Consider the following 13,645-nt stretch of genomic DNA (forward strand, 5'->3'; position numbering starts at 1 on the left):
AAGCAAATCCATTCAGTGCAGAAAGTATTTCAGAAATAGATCACAGCTTCTTGCACATCCAAGAATAAAGAAACAGGGGACACCTGAATACTCAGAGACAAGACATAAATTCAGTCTCAGTAGTAATATTAAGCAGCATCAGAAAACTCACACAGGGGAGAAACCTTTTGAATACCCAAAGTGTGGACAGAGATTTGGGATGAGTGGCACTCTTCAATGTCATCTGAAGACCCATACATGGGAGAAGCCTTTTGAATGCTCGGAGTGTGCAAAGAGATTTAGTACGAGTGGCAGTCTTCAAAAGCATCAAAGAACCCACACAGGAGAGAAGCCTTTTGAATGCTCAGTGTGTGGAAAGAGATTCAGTCATAGTGGCAGTCTTCAATATCATCAGAAGACCCACACAGGGGAGAAGCCTTTTGAATGCTCAGAGTGTGGAAAGAGATTCAATCGGAATGGCCATCTTGAAACACATCAGAGAACCCACACAGGGGAGAAGCCTTTTGAATGCTGGGAGTGTGGAAAGAGATTTAGTACGAGTTGGGATCTTCAAAGGCATCAGAGAATCCACACAGGGGAGAAGCCTTTTGAATGCTCAGAGTGTGGAAAGAGATTCATGTGGAGTGCCAGTCTTCAAACACATCAGAGAAACCACAAAGGGGAGAAGCCTTTTGAATGCTTGGAGTGTGGAAAGAGATTTGGTACGAGTGGCGATCTTCAAAAGCATCAGAAAATCCACAACAGGGAGAAACTTTTTGAATGCTCTGAGTGTGGAAAGAGATTTCTGTGGAGTGGCAGTCTTCAAAATCATCAGAGAACCCACACAGGGGAGAAGCCTTTTGAATGCTTGGAGTGTGGAAAGAGATGTAGTACGAGTGGTGGTCTTCAATATCATCAGAGAATCCACACAGGGGAGAAGCCTTTTGAATGCTTGGATTGTGGAAAGAGATGTCGTACGAGTGGCGGTCTTCAATATCATCAGAGAATCCACACAGGGGAGAAGCCTTTTGAATGCTTGGAGTGTGGAAAGAGATTTAGTGCAAGTGGCAGTCTTCAATATCATCAGAGAACCCACACAGGGGAGAAGCCTTTTGAATGCTTAGAGTGTGGAAAGAGATTTAGCATGAGTGGCAGTCTTCAAAAGCATCAGAGAACCCACACAGGGGAGAAGCCTTTTGAATGCTTGGAGTGTGGAAAGAAACTTTCTACCAGTGGCAGTCTTCAAAGTCATCAGAGAACCCACACAGGGGAGAAACCTTTTGATTGCTCAGAGTGTGGAAAGAGATTCATGTGTAGTAGCAGTCTTCAAAAGCATCAGAGAACCCATACAGGAGAGAAGCCTTTTGAATGCTTGGAGTGCGGAAAGAGATTCAGTCAGAGTGGCAATCTTCAAACGCATCAGAGAACCCACACAGGGGAGAAGTCTTTTGAATGCTTGGAGTGTGGAAAGAGATTTAGTATGAGTGGTGATTTTCAAAAGCATCAGCAAACACACAACGGGGAGAAACCTTTTGAATGCTCTGAGTGTGGAAAGAGATTTCTGTGGAGTGGCAGTCTTCAAAATCATCAGAGAATCCACACAGGGGAGAAGCCTTTTGAATGCTTGGAGTGTGGAAAGAGATTTAGTGCAAGTGGCAGTCTTCAATATCATCAGAGATCCCACACAGGGGAGAAGCCTTTTGAATGCTCAGAGTGTGGAAAGAGATGTAGTACGAGTGGTGGTCTTCAATATCATCAGAGAATCCACACAGGGGAGAAGCCTTTTGAATGCTCAGAGTGTGGAAAGAGATGTAGTACGAGTGGTGGTCTTCAATATCATCAGAGAATCCACACAGGGGAGAAGCCTTTTGAATGCTTAGAGTGTGGAAAGAGATTTAGCATGAGTGGCAGTCTTCAAAGGCATCAGAGAACCCACACAGGGGAAAAGCCTTTTGAATGCTTGGAGTGTGGAAAGAGACTTTGTACGAGTGGCAGTCTTCAAAGTCATCAGAGAACTCACACAGGGGAGAAACCTTTTGATTGCTCAGAGTGTGGAAAGAGATTCATGTGTACTGGCAGTCTTCAAAAGCATCAGAGAACCCACACAGGGGATAAGCCTTTTGAATGCTTGGAATGTGGAAAGAAATTCAGTCAGAGTGGCAATCTTCAAACGCATCAGAGAACCCACACAGGGGAGAAGCCTTTTGAATGCTTGGAGTGTGGAAAGAGATTTAGTACGAGTAGCAATCTTCAAAAGCATCAAAGAAACCACACAGGAGAGAAGCCTTTTGGATGCTCAGAGTGTGGAAAGAGATTCAGGTGGAGTGGCAATCTTCATCGTCACCAGAGAACCCACACAGGGGAGCAGCCTTTTGAATGCTCAGTGTGTGGAAAGAGATTCAATTGGAGTGGCAATCTTCAAGAGCGTCAGAGAACCCACACAGGGGAGAAGCCTTTTGAATGCTCAGAGTGTGAAAAGAGATTCATGTGGAGTGGCAGTCTTCAAGGGCATCACTCCAACCTCAAGCCGGCTACCTGAACCAGCTTCTGCTGGGATCAGACTCCGGTCGCGAGTAGAGGGCTCCGACTGCAGTACCGCAGCTTTAGCACTCTGCACCACGGGGTAAACTTCCTTTACTGTGCTTATAAGAGGAGAAGTCTTTAAAATGTTTTATTAACCTCCTTTCCCCCCCCCCCTGCTTCCTTGATTTGATACTGTTGTTTTTATGTCAATAAAGGTTCTGTGAATTGTGTTTGTGAGTAGTCCCAGACCCTTCAACCTTACCTCATAGGAAACTTTTTCCAGCCCCTAAACAACTAGTGAATGAACATTTCTGGTTTGCCACAGGTCGATGTAGAAGCCTCAGACCCCTCAAAACAACCCTGTGTTTTCTAAATTCACTCAGGAGCCCAGAGGCTGCAGAGTTCTGTGATGGGAAATTTGGCCATAGGTGGCTTTATAAGGACATCAGCCAGATTCAGGGAGGAAGTCAAAATGAAGGGAATTGGAAGATCCTCTGTGTGGGAGTATTAAGTGCCTCAAGCCCCCCGCCTGCAATTTCCCAGTTGAGGCAATAACCCCCTCCTCCTTCTGGGTGCCAGTTAGCAGCATGAAGCTGGTTAGGCTTAAACTTTGTGGTCTCGTTCTCTCTGCTCCTAAAGAGGCTGCCTGCCGCTCTGAATTTGGGACATTTGCTTGTCACACAGGAGCACCCTTCACTGCCCTGCCTTATGTTTTCCTTTGGGATTTGTAGAAGTTCTGCCTACAGACCCTGCTTTAAAAATTGTGGATCATCAGAAGAGACAATACACTGGAAGTTGTTTTCGTGCCCTGGGAGTTGCAGCTTTAGAGAACAAGAAATGGAGAGGGGAGGGAGATTGCTGTCTTGAGCTGTGTGTGTCAGGATAGGGGGGAAGAGAGGCCTGTGTCTCCAGTACTGAAAGTTAAGGTGATTTTGGTGTCTTGAGACTTGCAGCTTTAAAAAGCAAAGGTGCAAGCATCAAGTTGTTACCGACCCCTGGGGTGATGTCACAGCATGTTTTCCTGGCAGACTTTTTAGAGGGTGGTTTGCTATTGCCTTCCCCAGTCATCTACGCTTTATCTCCAGCAAGCTGGGTACTCGTTTTACCCACCTCAGAAGGATGGAAGGCTTGAGTCGTTTCCCTGAACGCACTTCCGCTGGGATTGAACTCTGGTCGTGAGCAGAGCTTGGACTGCAGTACTACAGCTAACCATTCTGCACCACTGGGCAGCTTTAGAAAAGAATATCTGGGAATACCCTTTTCACCTATTGTTTCTGTGTGGATGTATGATTGGGGAGTGGTAGATAAAGCTGGTTCATGAAATTTGGCAAGAGAGGCGATTCCGCTCTCCTGGATTGTACTTCAATCAAACAAAGGCTCCCACAATTTCAGGTCAGGGTATCTGAGATGCTGGAGTGTACTGTGGATTCTGAGAGGCGTTTGAAGATTTCCTAGTGTGTATCCAGTATGTAAGAGCCAGTTTGGTGTAGCGGTTAAGTGTGCGGACTCTTATCTGGGAGAACTGGGTTTGATTCCCCACTCCTCCACTTACACGTGCTGGAATGGCCTTGGGTCAGTCATAGCTCTGGCAGAGGTTGTCCTTGAAAGGACAGCTGCTGTGAAAGTTCTCTCAGCCCCACCCACCTCACAAGGTGTCTGTTGTGGGGGAGGAAGGGAAAGGAGATTGTGAGCCACTCTGAGACTCTTTAAGGAGTGGAGGGCCAGATATAAATCCAATATCTTCTATCATCTTCTTCTTAGTGGTGTAATTAACAATACTCCCTTTAAGCTGTGAAGTCTTGTGTGCAGCAATTCTACTTTGTGAGCTAATGGGATTACGTTGTGAGGTACTGCGTAGATTAGTTTGCTCTGGAGCCATTTTTCCTGAACTAAGACAAAAATGTGTGAGCCAAAGACTAAAAAAACTTAGAACTAGATCACACTAATTGAGCTGAGAGGAAGCATTGGTTGTTAAGAGGGTTTGTCTAAGATTAGGGAGTTGTGTTGTTTAGTCACACAGTGGAGTCCAACTCTTTGCGACCCATGGACCAAGTCATGCCAGGCCCTCCTGTCTTCCACCATCCTCCAAAGTCCGCTCAGATTCATGTTGGTTACATCAGGAACGCTGTCCAGCCATCTCTTTTGCCGTCCCCTTCTTTTGCCTTCTGTCTTTCCCAGCATCAGGATCTTCTCCAGTGAGGGCTCCTTTAAAAACATAAGAGAAGCCATGTTGGATCAGGCCAATTGCCCATCCAGTCCCAACACTCTAAAAATTTTTTATATATATATATATACACACACACACACACACACACACACACTGTGGCTAATAGCCATTGATGGACCTCTGCTCCTTATTTTTATCTAAACCCCTCTTGAAGGTGGCCATGCTTGTGGCCGCCACCACCTCCTGTGGCACTGAATTCCACATGTTAATCACCCTTTGGGTGAAGAAGTACTTCCTTTTATCCGTTTTAACCTGTCTGCTCAGCAATTTCATCAAATGCCCATGAGTTCTTGTATTGTGAGAAAGCGAGAAAAGTACCTTTTTCTCTACTTTCTCCATCCCATGCATTATCTTGTAAACCTCTATCATGTCACCCCGCAGTCGACGTTTCTCCAAACTAAAGAGTCCCAAGCGTTTCAACCTTTCTTCATAGGGAAAGTGTTCCAGCCCTTTAATCATTCTAGTTGCCCTTTTCTGGACTTTCTCCAATGCTATAATATCCTTTTTGAGGTGCGGCGACCAGAACTGCACACAGTACTCCAAATGAGACCGCACCATCGATTTATACAGGGGCATTATGATACTGGCTGATTTGTTTTCAATTCCCTTCCTACTAATTCCCAGCATGGCGTTGGCCTTTTTTATTGCAAACGCACACTGTCTTGACATTTTCAGTGAGTTATCTATCATGACCCCAAGATCTCTCTCTTGGTCAGTCTCTGCCAGTTCACACCCCATCAACTTGTATTTGTAGCTGGGATTCTTGGCCCCAATGTGCATTACTTTGCACTTGGCCACATTGAACCGCATCTGCCACGTTGACGCCCACTCACCCAGCCTCAACAGGTCCCTTTGGAGTTCCTCACAATCCTCTCTGGTTCTCACCACCCTGAACAATTTAGTGTCATCCTCAAACTTGGCCACTTCACTGCTCACTCCCAACTCTAAATCATTTATGAACAAGTTAAAGAGCATGGGACCCAGTACCGAGCCCTGCGGCACCCCACTGCTTACCGTCCTCCATTGCGAAGACTGCCCATTTATACTTACGTATTACGACACAGTTTTTACGTTTAGCCGCTATCTTTAAGCCTTCCATCATATTATAATCGTCCTCTCTCTTTTGATTTGGTGGGCGATAACAAACTCCCATAGTTAAATTTCCTTTTGGGCCCTCTATTTCAACCCAAAACATTTCTAAAAGAGAATCTAATTCTCTGACCTCAGTCTTACTGGATTGTATCCTCTCTGACATACAGAGCCACCCCACCTCCAACCCTTCCCTCCCTATCCTTCCGATATTACTTATATCCAAAAACCACCATGTCCCACTGATCCTCCTCATTCCACCAAGTTTCTGAAATTCCCACAATGTCTATGTTTTCTCCCAACACTAGGCATTCCAATTCACCAATTTTACTTCGAACACTTCTAGCATTTGCATACAAACATCTATAATTTCCCAGGCAAGCTAGGCCCGCCACCTTCCTCCTGCCGCCTCAAGACTCTGGCAGACAGTCCACACTGCTTGTCACCATCACAGTGGGCAACTCTGATCCGTTACCCAGTAGAAAAATAGCAGCCAACCCTTCATCTCTTTGAGACGAGTCCTCCCGAACCAGAGACATTTCATCTCCTGTCGGCTTTCCCCTTCTCATTGGGTGGCCAAAGTCTTTGAGCTTCAGGATCTGACCTTCCAGGGAACAGTCAGAGTTAAATCTCCACTTAGCCACAAAGCACGCTAGGTGACCTTGGTCCAGTCACACACTCAGGCTACCTTGTGGGAGGGAAAGGGGGGGGAGTATTTCCTTTCATACATGATTTCCACAGCTTGTCGCAGGGAGGCAGTTCATAACATCTTTCTTCCAAGAACGTCCTCTTTCTTTGAGAGTCAGATTATGACAAGTGAATAAAATTATATATATTTAAACCGATAAATTGTTAATAGCCTTTGGAAGTATAAATAATTTCAAATTTAAACAAATACAAATTACTAATCCTGTGGGCGTGGACCAGGTTCAGCCCCTTCCCCCCTCCCAAGAAATTGTGGTCTACGCCCCCATCCCCCCCCCTCCAGCTCTGAGGATGATGTTCATGGTAGTGCCCCTGTATGCTCCCTGGGTTAACCCTTTCAGAAACACATGTGCTCTTCATATTTCTCTCCTTTCCTTGCAACTGTTGAAACCCCTGATCATAGGGGGAAAATGCAGCCAAAGAATACATTTTGGGAAGAGTCTGAGTCCAGTGGCCCCTCTGAGAGCAACAAGAGTTGATTCTGGGTCTAATCCAGCACACCTCTTCAAGTTCAGTGAAACAACTTCTTCAAGCTTTACAGGTAGTAGAAAAGACGGGGGTGGGGAGTTAGTTCCCAGCAAGGGCTCCTTAAGAGTCCAGTCACATTAAGAAACTGAATTGTGCCTCTGAGACAACAAGAAGATTCTTTTTCCACCCGAGAAACTGTAAATGCACAACTCTTGCAAAGGACACCAACACACAGGCACATCAGAATGCAAAAAATAAAAAAGAGGAGGTTGTGTGTGTGAGTGTGTGAGAGAAAAACGAGGCTTCCCCTTAGGCTGAAGGACCGAAAGGCTGCAGGATCCTTCCCACGCATCCCCCCCCCCCCCGCCCAGGGGTCTTTACTGGCCTCCCGCAAGTAAGGGGGTCTCCCCGTGGGGGGAGGCGGGGGGAGATCTGGGATTCCGCCTCTGCTGGGAGAGGAAAGGGAAGCCTAGTCTAGTGGGGGGGGGGTTGCGGTCCCCCCCCCTTTTCTGGCGCTTCCTTGCAGCCTGCTTGTGGGTCCTGCTGGGGTGGCGCTTCTTGCAGGGCCGGGCGGGAGACCCGGGAGGGGGGCTGGGAAAGGCAGGGAGCAGTGGGGGGGAGGATTGGGAGGGGGCTACCACTGGTTTCTTTTGCCTCGATTGGGACAGGATTGCCAACCTCCAGGGAGGGCCTGGAGACCTGCCCTAACAACAGCGCATCTCCAGACTGCAGGAAAGGAAAGGGCGGCTTCGGAGGGGGGACTCGGGGGTGGCATCAGAGCCCTATTGAATGAGCCCATCCTGTCCCCAAACCCCGCCTTCCCAGCCGCCCCCCATCTCCAGCTGCATCTGAGGTGGGCCCCCCCCCCCCCCACACAGAAAAAGGCTTCCTCGTCCATTTAAAAGCAAGCCCGGTGCGCCTCTTCTCCTCCACCCCAATTCTTCTGCGGTCCTTATTCTAAGGAGCTGCTGGGATTCTGCTCCAGCCTCCTTTCCCTGGCTCCTCCGGGCATGCAGCCCCCTGCAGAGTTACTCCCGAGCAGCCCCATGGAGCAGCACTGCAGATGGCAGCCTGGCTCCTCCCGGAGAGGACAGGAAGGCACAGGTTGCGCTCCTCTGCAGCACCGAAAGGGTTAAGGCCACAAAGCCATTGGCTAGAGAGGCCCGGCAAGAAATTCAAGGGGGGGGGGGGGAGTTGGAGAAGAGGAGGGGCTCTTGCTTGCCTTCCTTGCCTGTGCACGCATGCGCAGAGGAAGGAGTTTGCTTCCAAACTTGGGCCAGAGAACAGGAAGGGCTGCAGAGAAGCTGAAGCGGAGAACAGCAGCGCAGCTGGAGCCTGGAAAAGTTTACTTAAAAGTAAGCCGGGGGGGGGGGGGGAGGCGGGGATCATGCATGCCAAGGCAGGGCTGTGCTAGGTTGGTGGGGGATCTCTGGAGGGTGGGGACTGGGAGGGGAAGAAGACCACAGAGTGCTCCCTCCCACTCCTTGCTCGACCTCTGTAGCAAACAGCTCTGCTGCTTTAGTCCTTTCCGATCTGCAGAGACATGACAGAGGCTTCCGGGCTGCTCTAGCCCACCAACGCTCTGCAATGATGTAGCTCGGCCGGGGATGGTGCAGAGGCAGGGAGGAAAGCTTCCTGTGCAGCCCGAGGCAGGGACTGTTCCCCTCTTTCTGCTTCTGTCTCTGGGGCTGTAAAGCCAGCGCTTCTCCCCAGGATGCAGCAAGCCCTTGAAGGGGGGCGGGGGTGGGGGGCTGGAGCCCGGCTCTGCCCTTTCCCTCCCAGAAATATTGTCAAAACTCCCACAGGGGCGCTTTCTAGCCACACGAGGTCCAGGGAGCAACAGAAAAAAGGCTTCCTCGTCTGCTTAAAAGCGAGCCTATAAAGCCACCTTCTCCCCTCCCTGACACTCAACCGACTTCTTCTGTGGGGAGGGATTCAGCTTCAGCCTCCTTTTCCTGAGAAGCCTGAACAGCGCTGGATCCTCTGGGCATACAACCCCGTGCAAAGTTACTCCCGAGAAGCCCCATTGAGCAGCATGGAAGATGGAGACTGGCCTCTGCTGGAGACGAAGGGAGGACACATTTTGCACTCCTCTGCAGCACCGAAAGGGTTAATGCCACAGAGGCATTTGCTAGAGAAGCCAAACTGGGGGGTGGGGTTGGAAAAGATTGGGGCTCTTTCCCTCTTTGCCTGAGCTCATGGATGTGGGAAGGAAGGGGTTTGCTTCTGAACTGGGAAAGAGAGCGGGAGGGGTGCAGAGAAGCAGCAGTAGTGTAGCAGGGAAAGTCCTGTGTTGTCCAATTAATAGTAAATCATACTCACAAACGAGGTCTGAGGCAAGGTCACGAAAACAGCTTATTTATTTAACGTGCATAAGCGCTCTATACACGGGCTCCAGACCCGAGGGTCTGAGCAGCAAATTACAGTTGCCTGCCGTCTTTTATTGGGTTTCTTCACCCCAACTGCCAGCTCAAAACACCCATGTTCTCAGTGTCCTTGGAGGACGCCTACGTCATACTTTAACCACAATCCCGGTTGTTTTTCAGCTCTCTGGGCCCTTCTTGGAGCCCCTCTCGTGCCGGTTTACCAGCTCCCGGCGCCCCTGTTAGGGCTTCTGTTTGTCCCCTGTTTCCCCACACGGAACCATTGCACACACACATTCCTATTGCTACACTGCTTTTTGCTAGCGCCTAATGAAGTTCCCTTTTACGCTTTCTACTGGCGCTTCTGTGCTTTCCACTCCGAAAGGGCAATGACCTTTTGTAGTTCCCTTTTTCTCAGCCAGCTAACACTCCCTTGCTCAAACTGCTCCAAAAGATTATTTTCTAAAAGCACTTTCATACATCTCTAGCATTTCCAATTATCCATCAATCCATATTTCCCTTTATCAATATCCCTTCTTACTCTGCCGTCTCAGTAGCAGGAGGGGGAAACTTGCAGCCAGGTCCCCCCCCGCCCCCGGAGGTTTACTTAAAAGTAAGTCACAGAGAGGTGGGGAGGGATCAGCTTCTAGGGAGGCAGGTGGGGATCAGGCCAAGCCATGGCTTTCTGAGGTTGGCCACCTCCCTCCCGTGCAGCCATTTTCTTCCAGGGAACTGATCTCTGTCCCTTGGGGGTGAGTTCTAATTCTGGGAAAACTTCAGGCCCCACCTGGCCGCTACAAACCAAGGGATTCAGGGAAAGAGCTAAAGCCCCCATAATCAATTACTGTGAATACGTAACTGGCACATTTTACTACAGATCCAAATATTATTTCTTATGTTCAGTCATCAATAAATGAGCCCCCTTCTCTTTCATGCATAGATCCATAGCACAGTTCACGATATGAAGTGCCCTAAATGTCTCTTGAAGGGCAAGCGTCTTCTCGGCCTCTCACAAGAGCAGGGGGAAAGTGCTCGGGCTGATCCTGCATTTCTAAAATAAAGAGATTGCAAACAGACTGCTCAGTTTCATATGTCGATATCAGTGCAAGGTGGGAGCCTTGTGAGGACGGCAGGGATCAATTTCTCAGGAATTTCTTTTACATTGTAGTAAACTTTGTTGGTTATTTCTTCAGGGTAGTTGATTGTTTTTTGGTTTCAGCCACCTCGAGGTTGGTAACTCTGTGAGGCATCAGTTTTGTTCATCCTAAGCCCCTGATACGGGCCCACTGTGAGGCTCGGGCAGCTAGCAGGGGTCCAAGGCCCACAAAGCAGAGGAGAGGAACATTTAGATACCTCTGCTGCTAAGGTGGAGAGTGAAGAAGAAGAAGAAGATGAAGAAGATATTGGATTTATATCCCGCCCTCCACTCCGAAGAGTCTCAGAGCGGCTCACAATCTCCTTTACCTTCCTCCCCCACAACAGACACCCTGTGAGGTGGGTGAGGCTGGAGAGGGCTCTCACAGCAGCTGCCCTTTCAAGGACAACCTCTGCCAGAGCTATGGCTGACCCAAGGCCATTCTAGCAGGTGCAAGTGGAGGAGTGGGGAATCAAACCCGGTTCTCCCAGATAAGAGTCCGCACACTTAACCACTACACCAAACTGGCTCTCCTAGCAACCCCATGGGTGCTCATAGAGACACCACCCACACCCACCAATCAGCGTATTAGATAAGTCCCCTGACAGGCAGACAGGGGTGGAGCGTGCAGATATGGCCACCCCCCCAAAATGTACAAGGCCAGGAGGAACAAATGCTGCACAAAATTCCATCACTGTTAGGATCGTGTCATGAATACGCACCAAAGAGATCCACAGATGTGTTTTGCAAAGTGGGCACACAGCGAGAGAACACGCCTGCCCCAAACGCATCACCCTGAGCTTGCCTCAGCGGGGAGGGCAGGGTATAAATAAAAATTATTATTATTATCACCCCTGCCTCATCCCTCCATAGCTCACTTGGCAGAGGCAGCTGTAACACTATGCCAGATTCTTCCTTCTGCCCTGGGGTTAGGGTGGGCGGAAGGGCATCTTTTTGCCAGGCGAGAGAGGTACAAACCCCCAGGCAGCACAACAGGGAGAAGCACCAGGGCACAGTCCCAGGAGGGGAGGGTTCAGATTTTGACGGTGTGCCACTGAAACCGGCGCACAGGGTCAAAAGCTTGGGGGTCCCACTGGAGCCTTCATTGTCAGTGGAGGCCCAGATAGCGGCCACTGCCAAGTCCGCGTTTTTTCATCTTAGACGGGCGAGGCAGTTGGCCCCCTTCCTAGAGCGTCAGGACCTAGCAACAGTGATCCATGCAATGGTCACCTCAAGACTGGATTACTGTAATGCCCTCTACATGGGGCTGCCTTTGTGCCGAACCTGGAAGATGCAGCTGGTGCAGAACGCAGCGGCTAGGCTATTGTTAGGGCTCCCAAAGTGGCAGCACAGTGCTGGTTATTACCTTTAAAACCCTATGTGGTTGAGGGCCTGCTTACCTGAGGGACCGTCTCTCCCTATATGAACCCCAGAGAGTACTGAGGTCAGCGGGAAAGAACCAGTTGAACATCCCTGGGCCAAATTGAAGAACACACGGGAACGGGCCTTTCCTATTGTAGCTCCACACCCGTGGAATCAACTTCCGGACGAAGTCCGGGCCCTGCGGAGTCTTGATCAATTCCGCAGGGCCTGTAAGACTACTCTTTTTAAGATGGCCTTCGCTTAACATTGAACCAAGATAGATTCGCTGTAGACATATCCCGCCATTAAATTTATCTAAGATCTGTAATATAGCACCATAAATGTTAAAAAAAATTTAATAGAAATGTTGGTTTAAATGATGGTTTTATATAATGTAGTATTTATGATTTGATTGTATATTTGTGTTTTAACAATTTATTAATAACATATGGTTACAATATTTGATTGTCTCTTTTCTGTACTAACCCTTATGATATTTCAACCCCCCCCTCCCTCCAGTATTTGACTTCCCCGAAGTTATAAATTTAAATTCAATTATAAAGGTACCGCTAACCAATCAAAGTTCAATATTTTTCTTCTCTCATTAATACTAAAAAAATGTCCAATGTCTTTTTACGTTCCACTCTTTCTCCATATATCCTTTAAATTCCTTCCACTCCTTTTTGAATATGTCTAAATCATAGTCTCTTAAAGTTTTAGTTAATTTGTCCATCTCACTCCACGATAAAGCTTTCACAATCCAATCCCATTTCTCTGGTATTTTTCTGTTTCCACAGCTGCGCATACAATGTCCTAGCATGATTTTATTGTATATTGAATTCATGTTGTGAGCCGCCTTGAGCCTGCTTCGACGAGGAGGGCGGGATATAAATAAAATTTATTATTGTTGTTGTTGTTGTTAAGGGAGATGCCAACAAGAATATGAAGCCTGCCTTTTGGGGGGTCAGGAGGTCCAGAAAGGAATCCCAGATGGGATCCGGTGTGTTGAATCATTCATGCTGATTGGCTGGTCACATAGCAGGTATTTTGGCTGACTCTTCCCCAACGACCATCTCCACCACTGAAATACTTAGAAACCATGCAAAGGTGTCCAAGGTCTTGGCATAGGCTTTATTCCAGACACTCTGGACTTTGGAAAATGGTCCTCCTTTCAGGGTGAGCTGGAATACAGGGCCAAGAAAAAACTCTGAGAATTCTCTGGATGAAGGACTTGTGGTACATTCCCTGCTTCTTTTGGGGAGTGGAGGTTGTATTTATAAGTGCATCTATGTATCTGCATATTTGTGTGTGTGTGTGTGTATATACTGTATGTATTTTCCTTTTGACACACTCCTGTCTGTCTCTCTCCGTCCCCTCATAGAGAAGCCTCCCTTCAGACCAAGTGAATAAAGGCAACTTCTCAAAGACAGAGGTGGCCCAAAAGAAGGGAAAGGAGATGGAAGAGCAGGACCCAGAAGGACCTGGAACTGAGAAGAGAGCAAGCAAAAGTCTACATCCCACCCCAGCTGGGAGTGGTGTTGAATTCCTGGAAAGGGTTGTGCCAGAGGTTCTGGCTAAGGACACCCTGACCTCAGAAGTATGTTGCCAATGTTTCCGTCAGTTCCACTACCATGAGGCTGATGGGCCCCGAGAGGTTTGCAGCCAGCTCCATGGACTTTGCAACCAGTGGCTGAAGCCAGAGAGGCACACCAAGAAGCAGATCCTGGACCTGGTGATCCTGGAGCAGTTCCTGACTCTCCTGCCCCAGGAAATGCAGGGCTGGGTGAGAGGATG

General features: G+C 48.5%; 2 protein-coding genes across 2 annotated transcripts in view; one reads left to right on the top strand and one right to left on the bottom strand.

The window, feature by feature from the left end:
* LOC132572129 (zinc finger protein OZF-like) overlaps positions 1-13,645 on the bottom strand; it is a 1,123,325-nt gene that overhangs the window by 320,785 nt on the left and 788,895 nt on the right. The window lies entirely within an intron of this gene.
* On the top strand, positions 311-2,732 carry LOC132572124 (oocyte zinc finger protein XlCOF6-like; the record flags this gene model as incomplete). The annotated part of the gene is made up of 1 exon (XM_060238929.1): positions 311-2,732. A coding segment is annotated over one exon (2,208 nt), but the record flags the coding sequence as incomplete, so codon positions are not given.

Source organism: Heteronotia binoei, chromosome 5 (genome assembly GCF_032191835.1).
Source record: "Heteronotia binoei isolate CCM8104 ecotype False Entrance Well chromosome 5, APGP_CSIRO_Hbin_v1, whole genome shotgun sequence".
Classification (NCBI taxonomy): domain Eukaryota; kingdom Metazoa; phylum Chordata; class Lepidosauria; order Squamata; family Gekkonidae; genus Heteronotia; species Heteronotia binoei.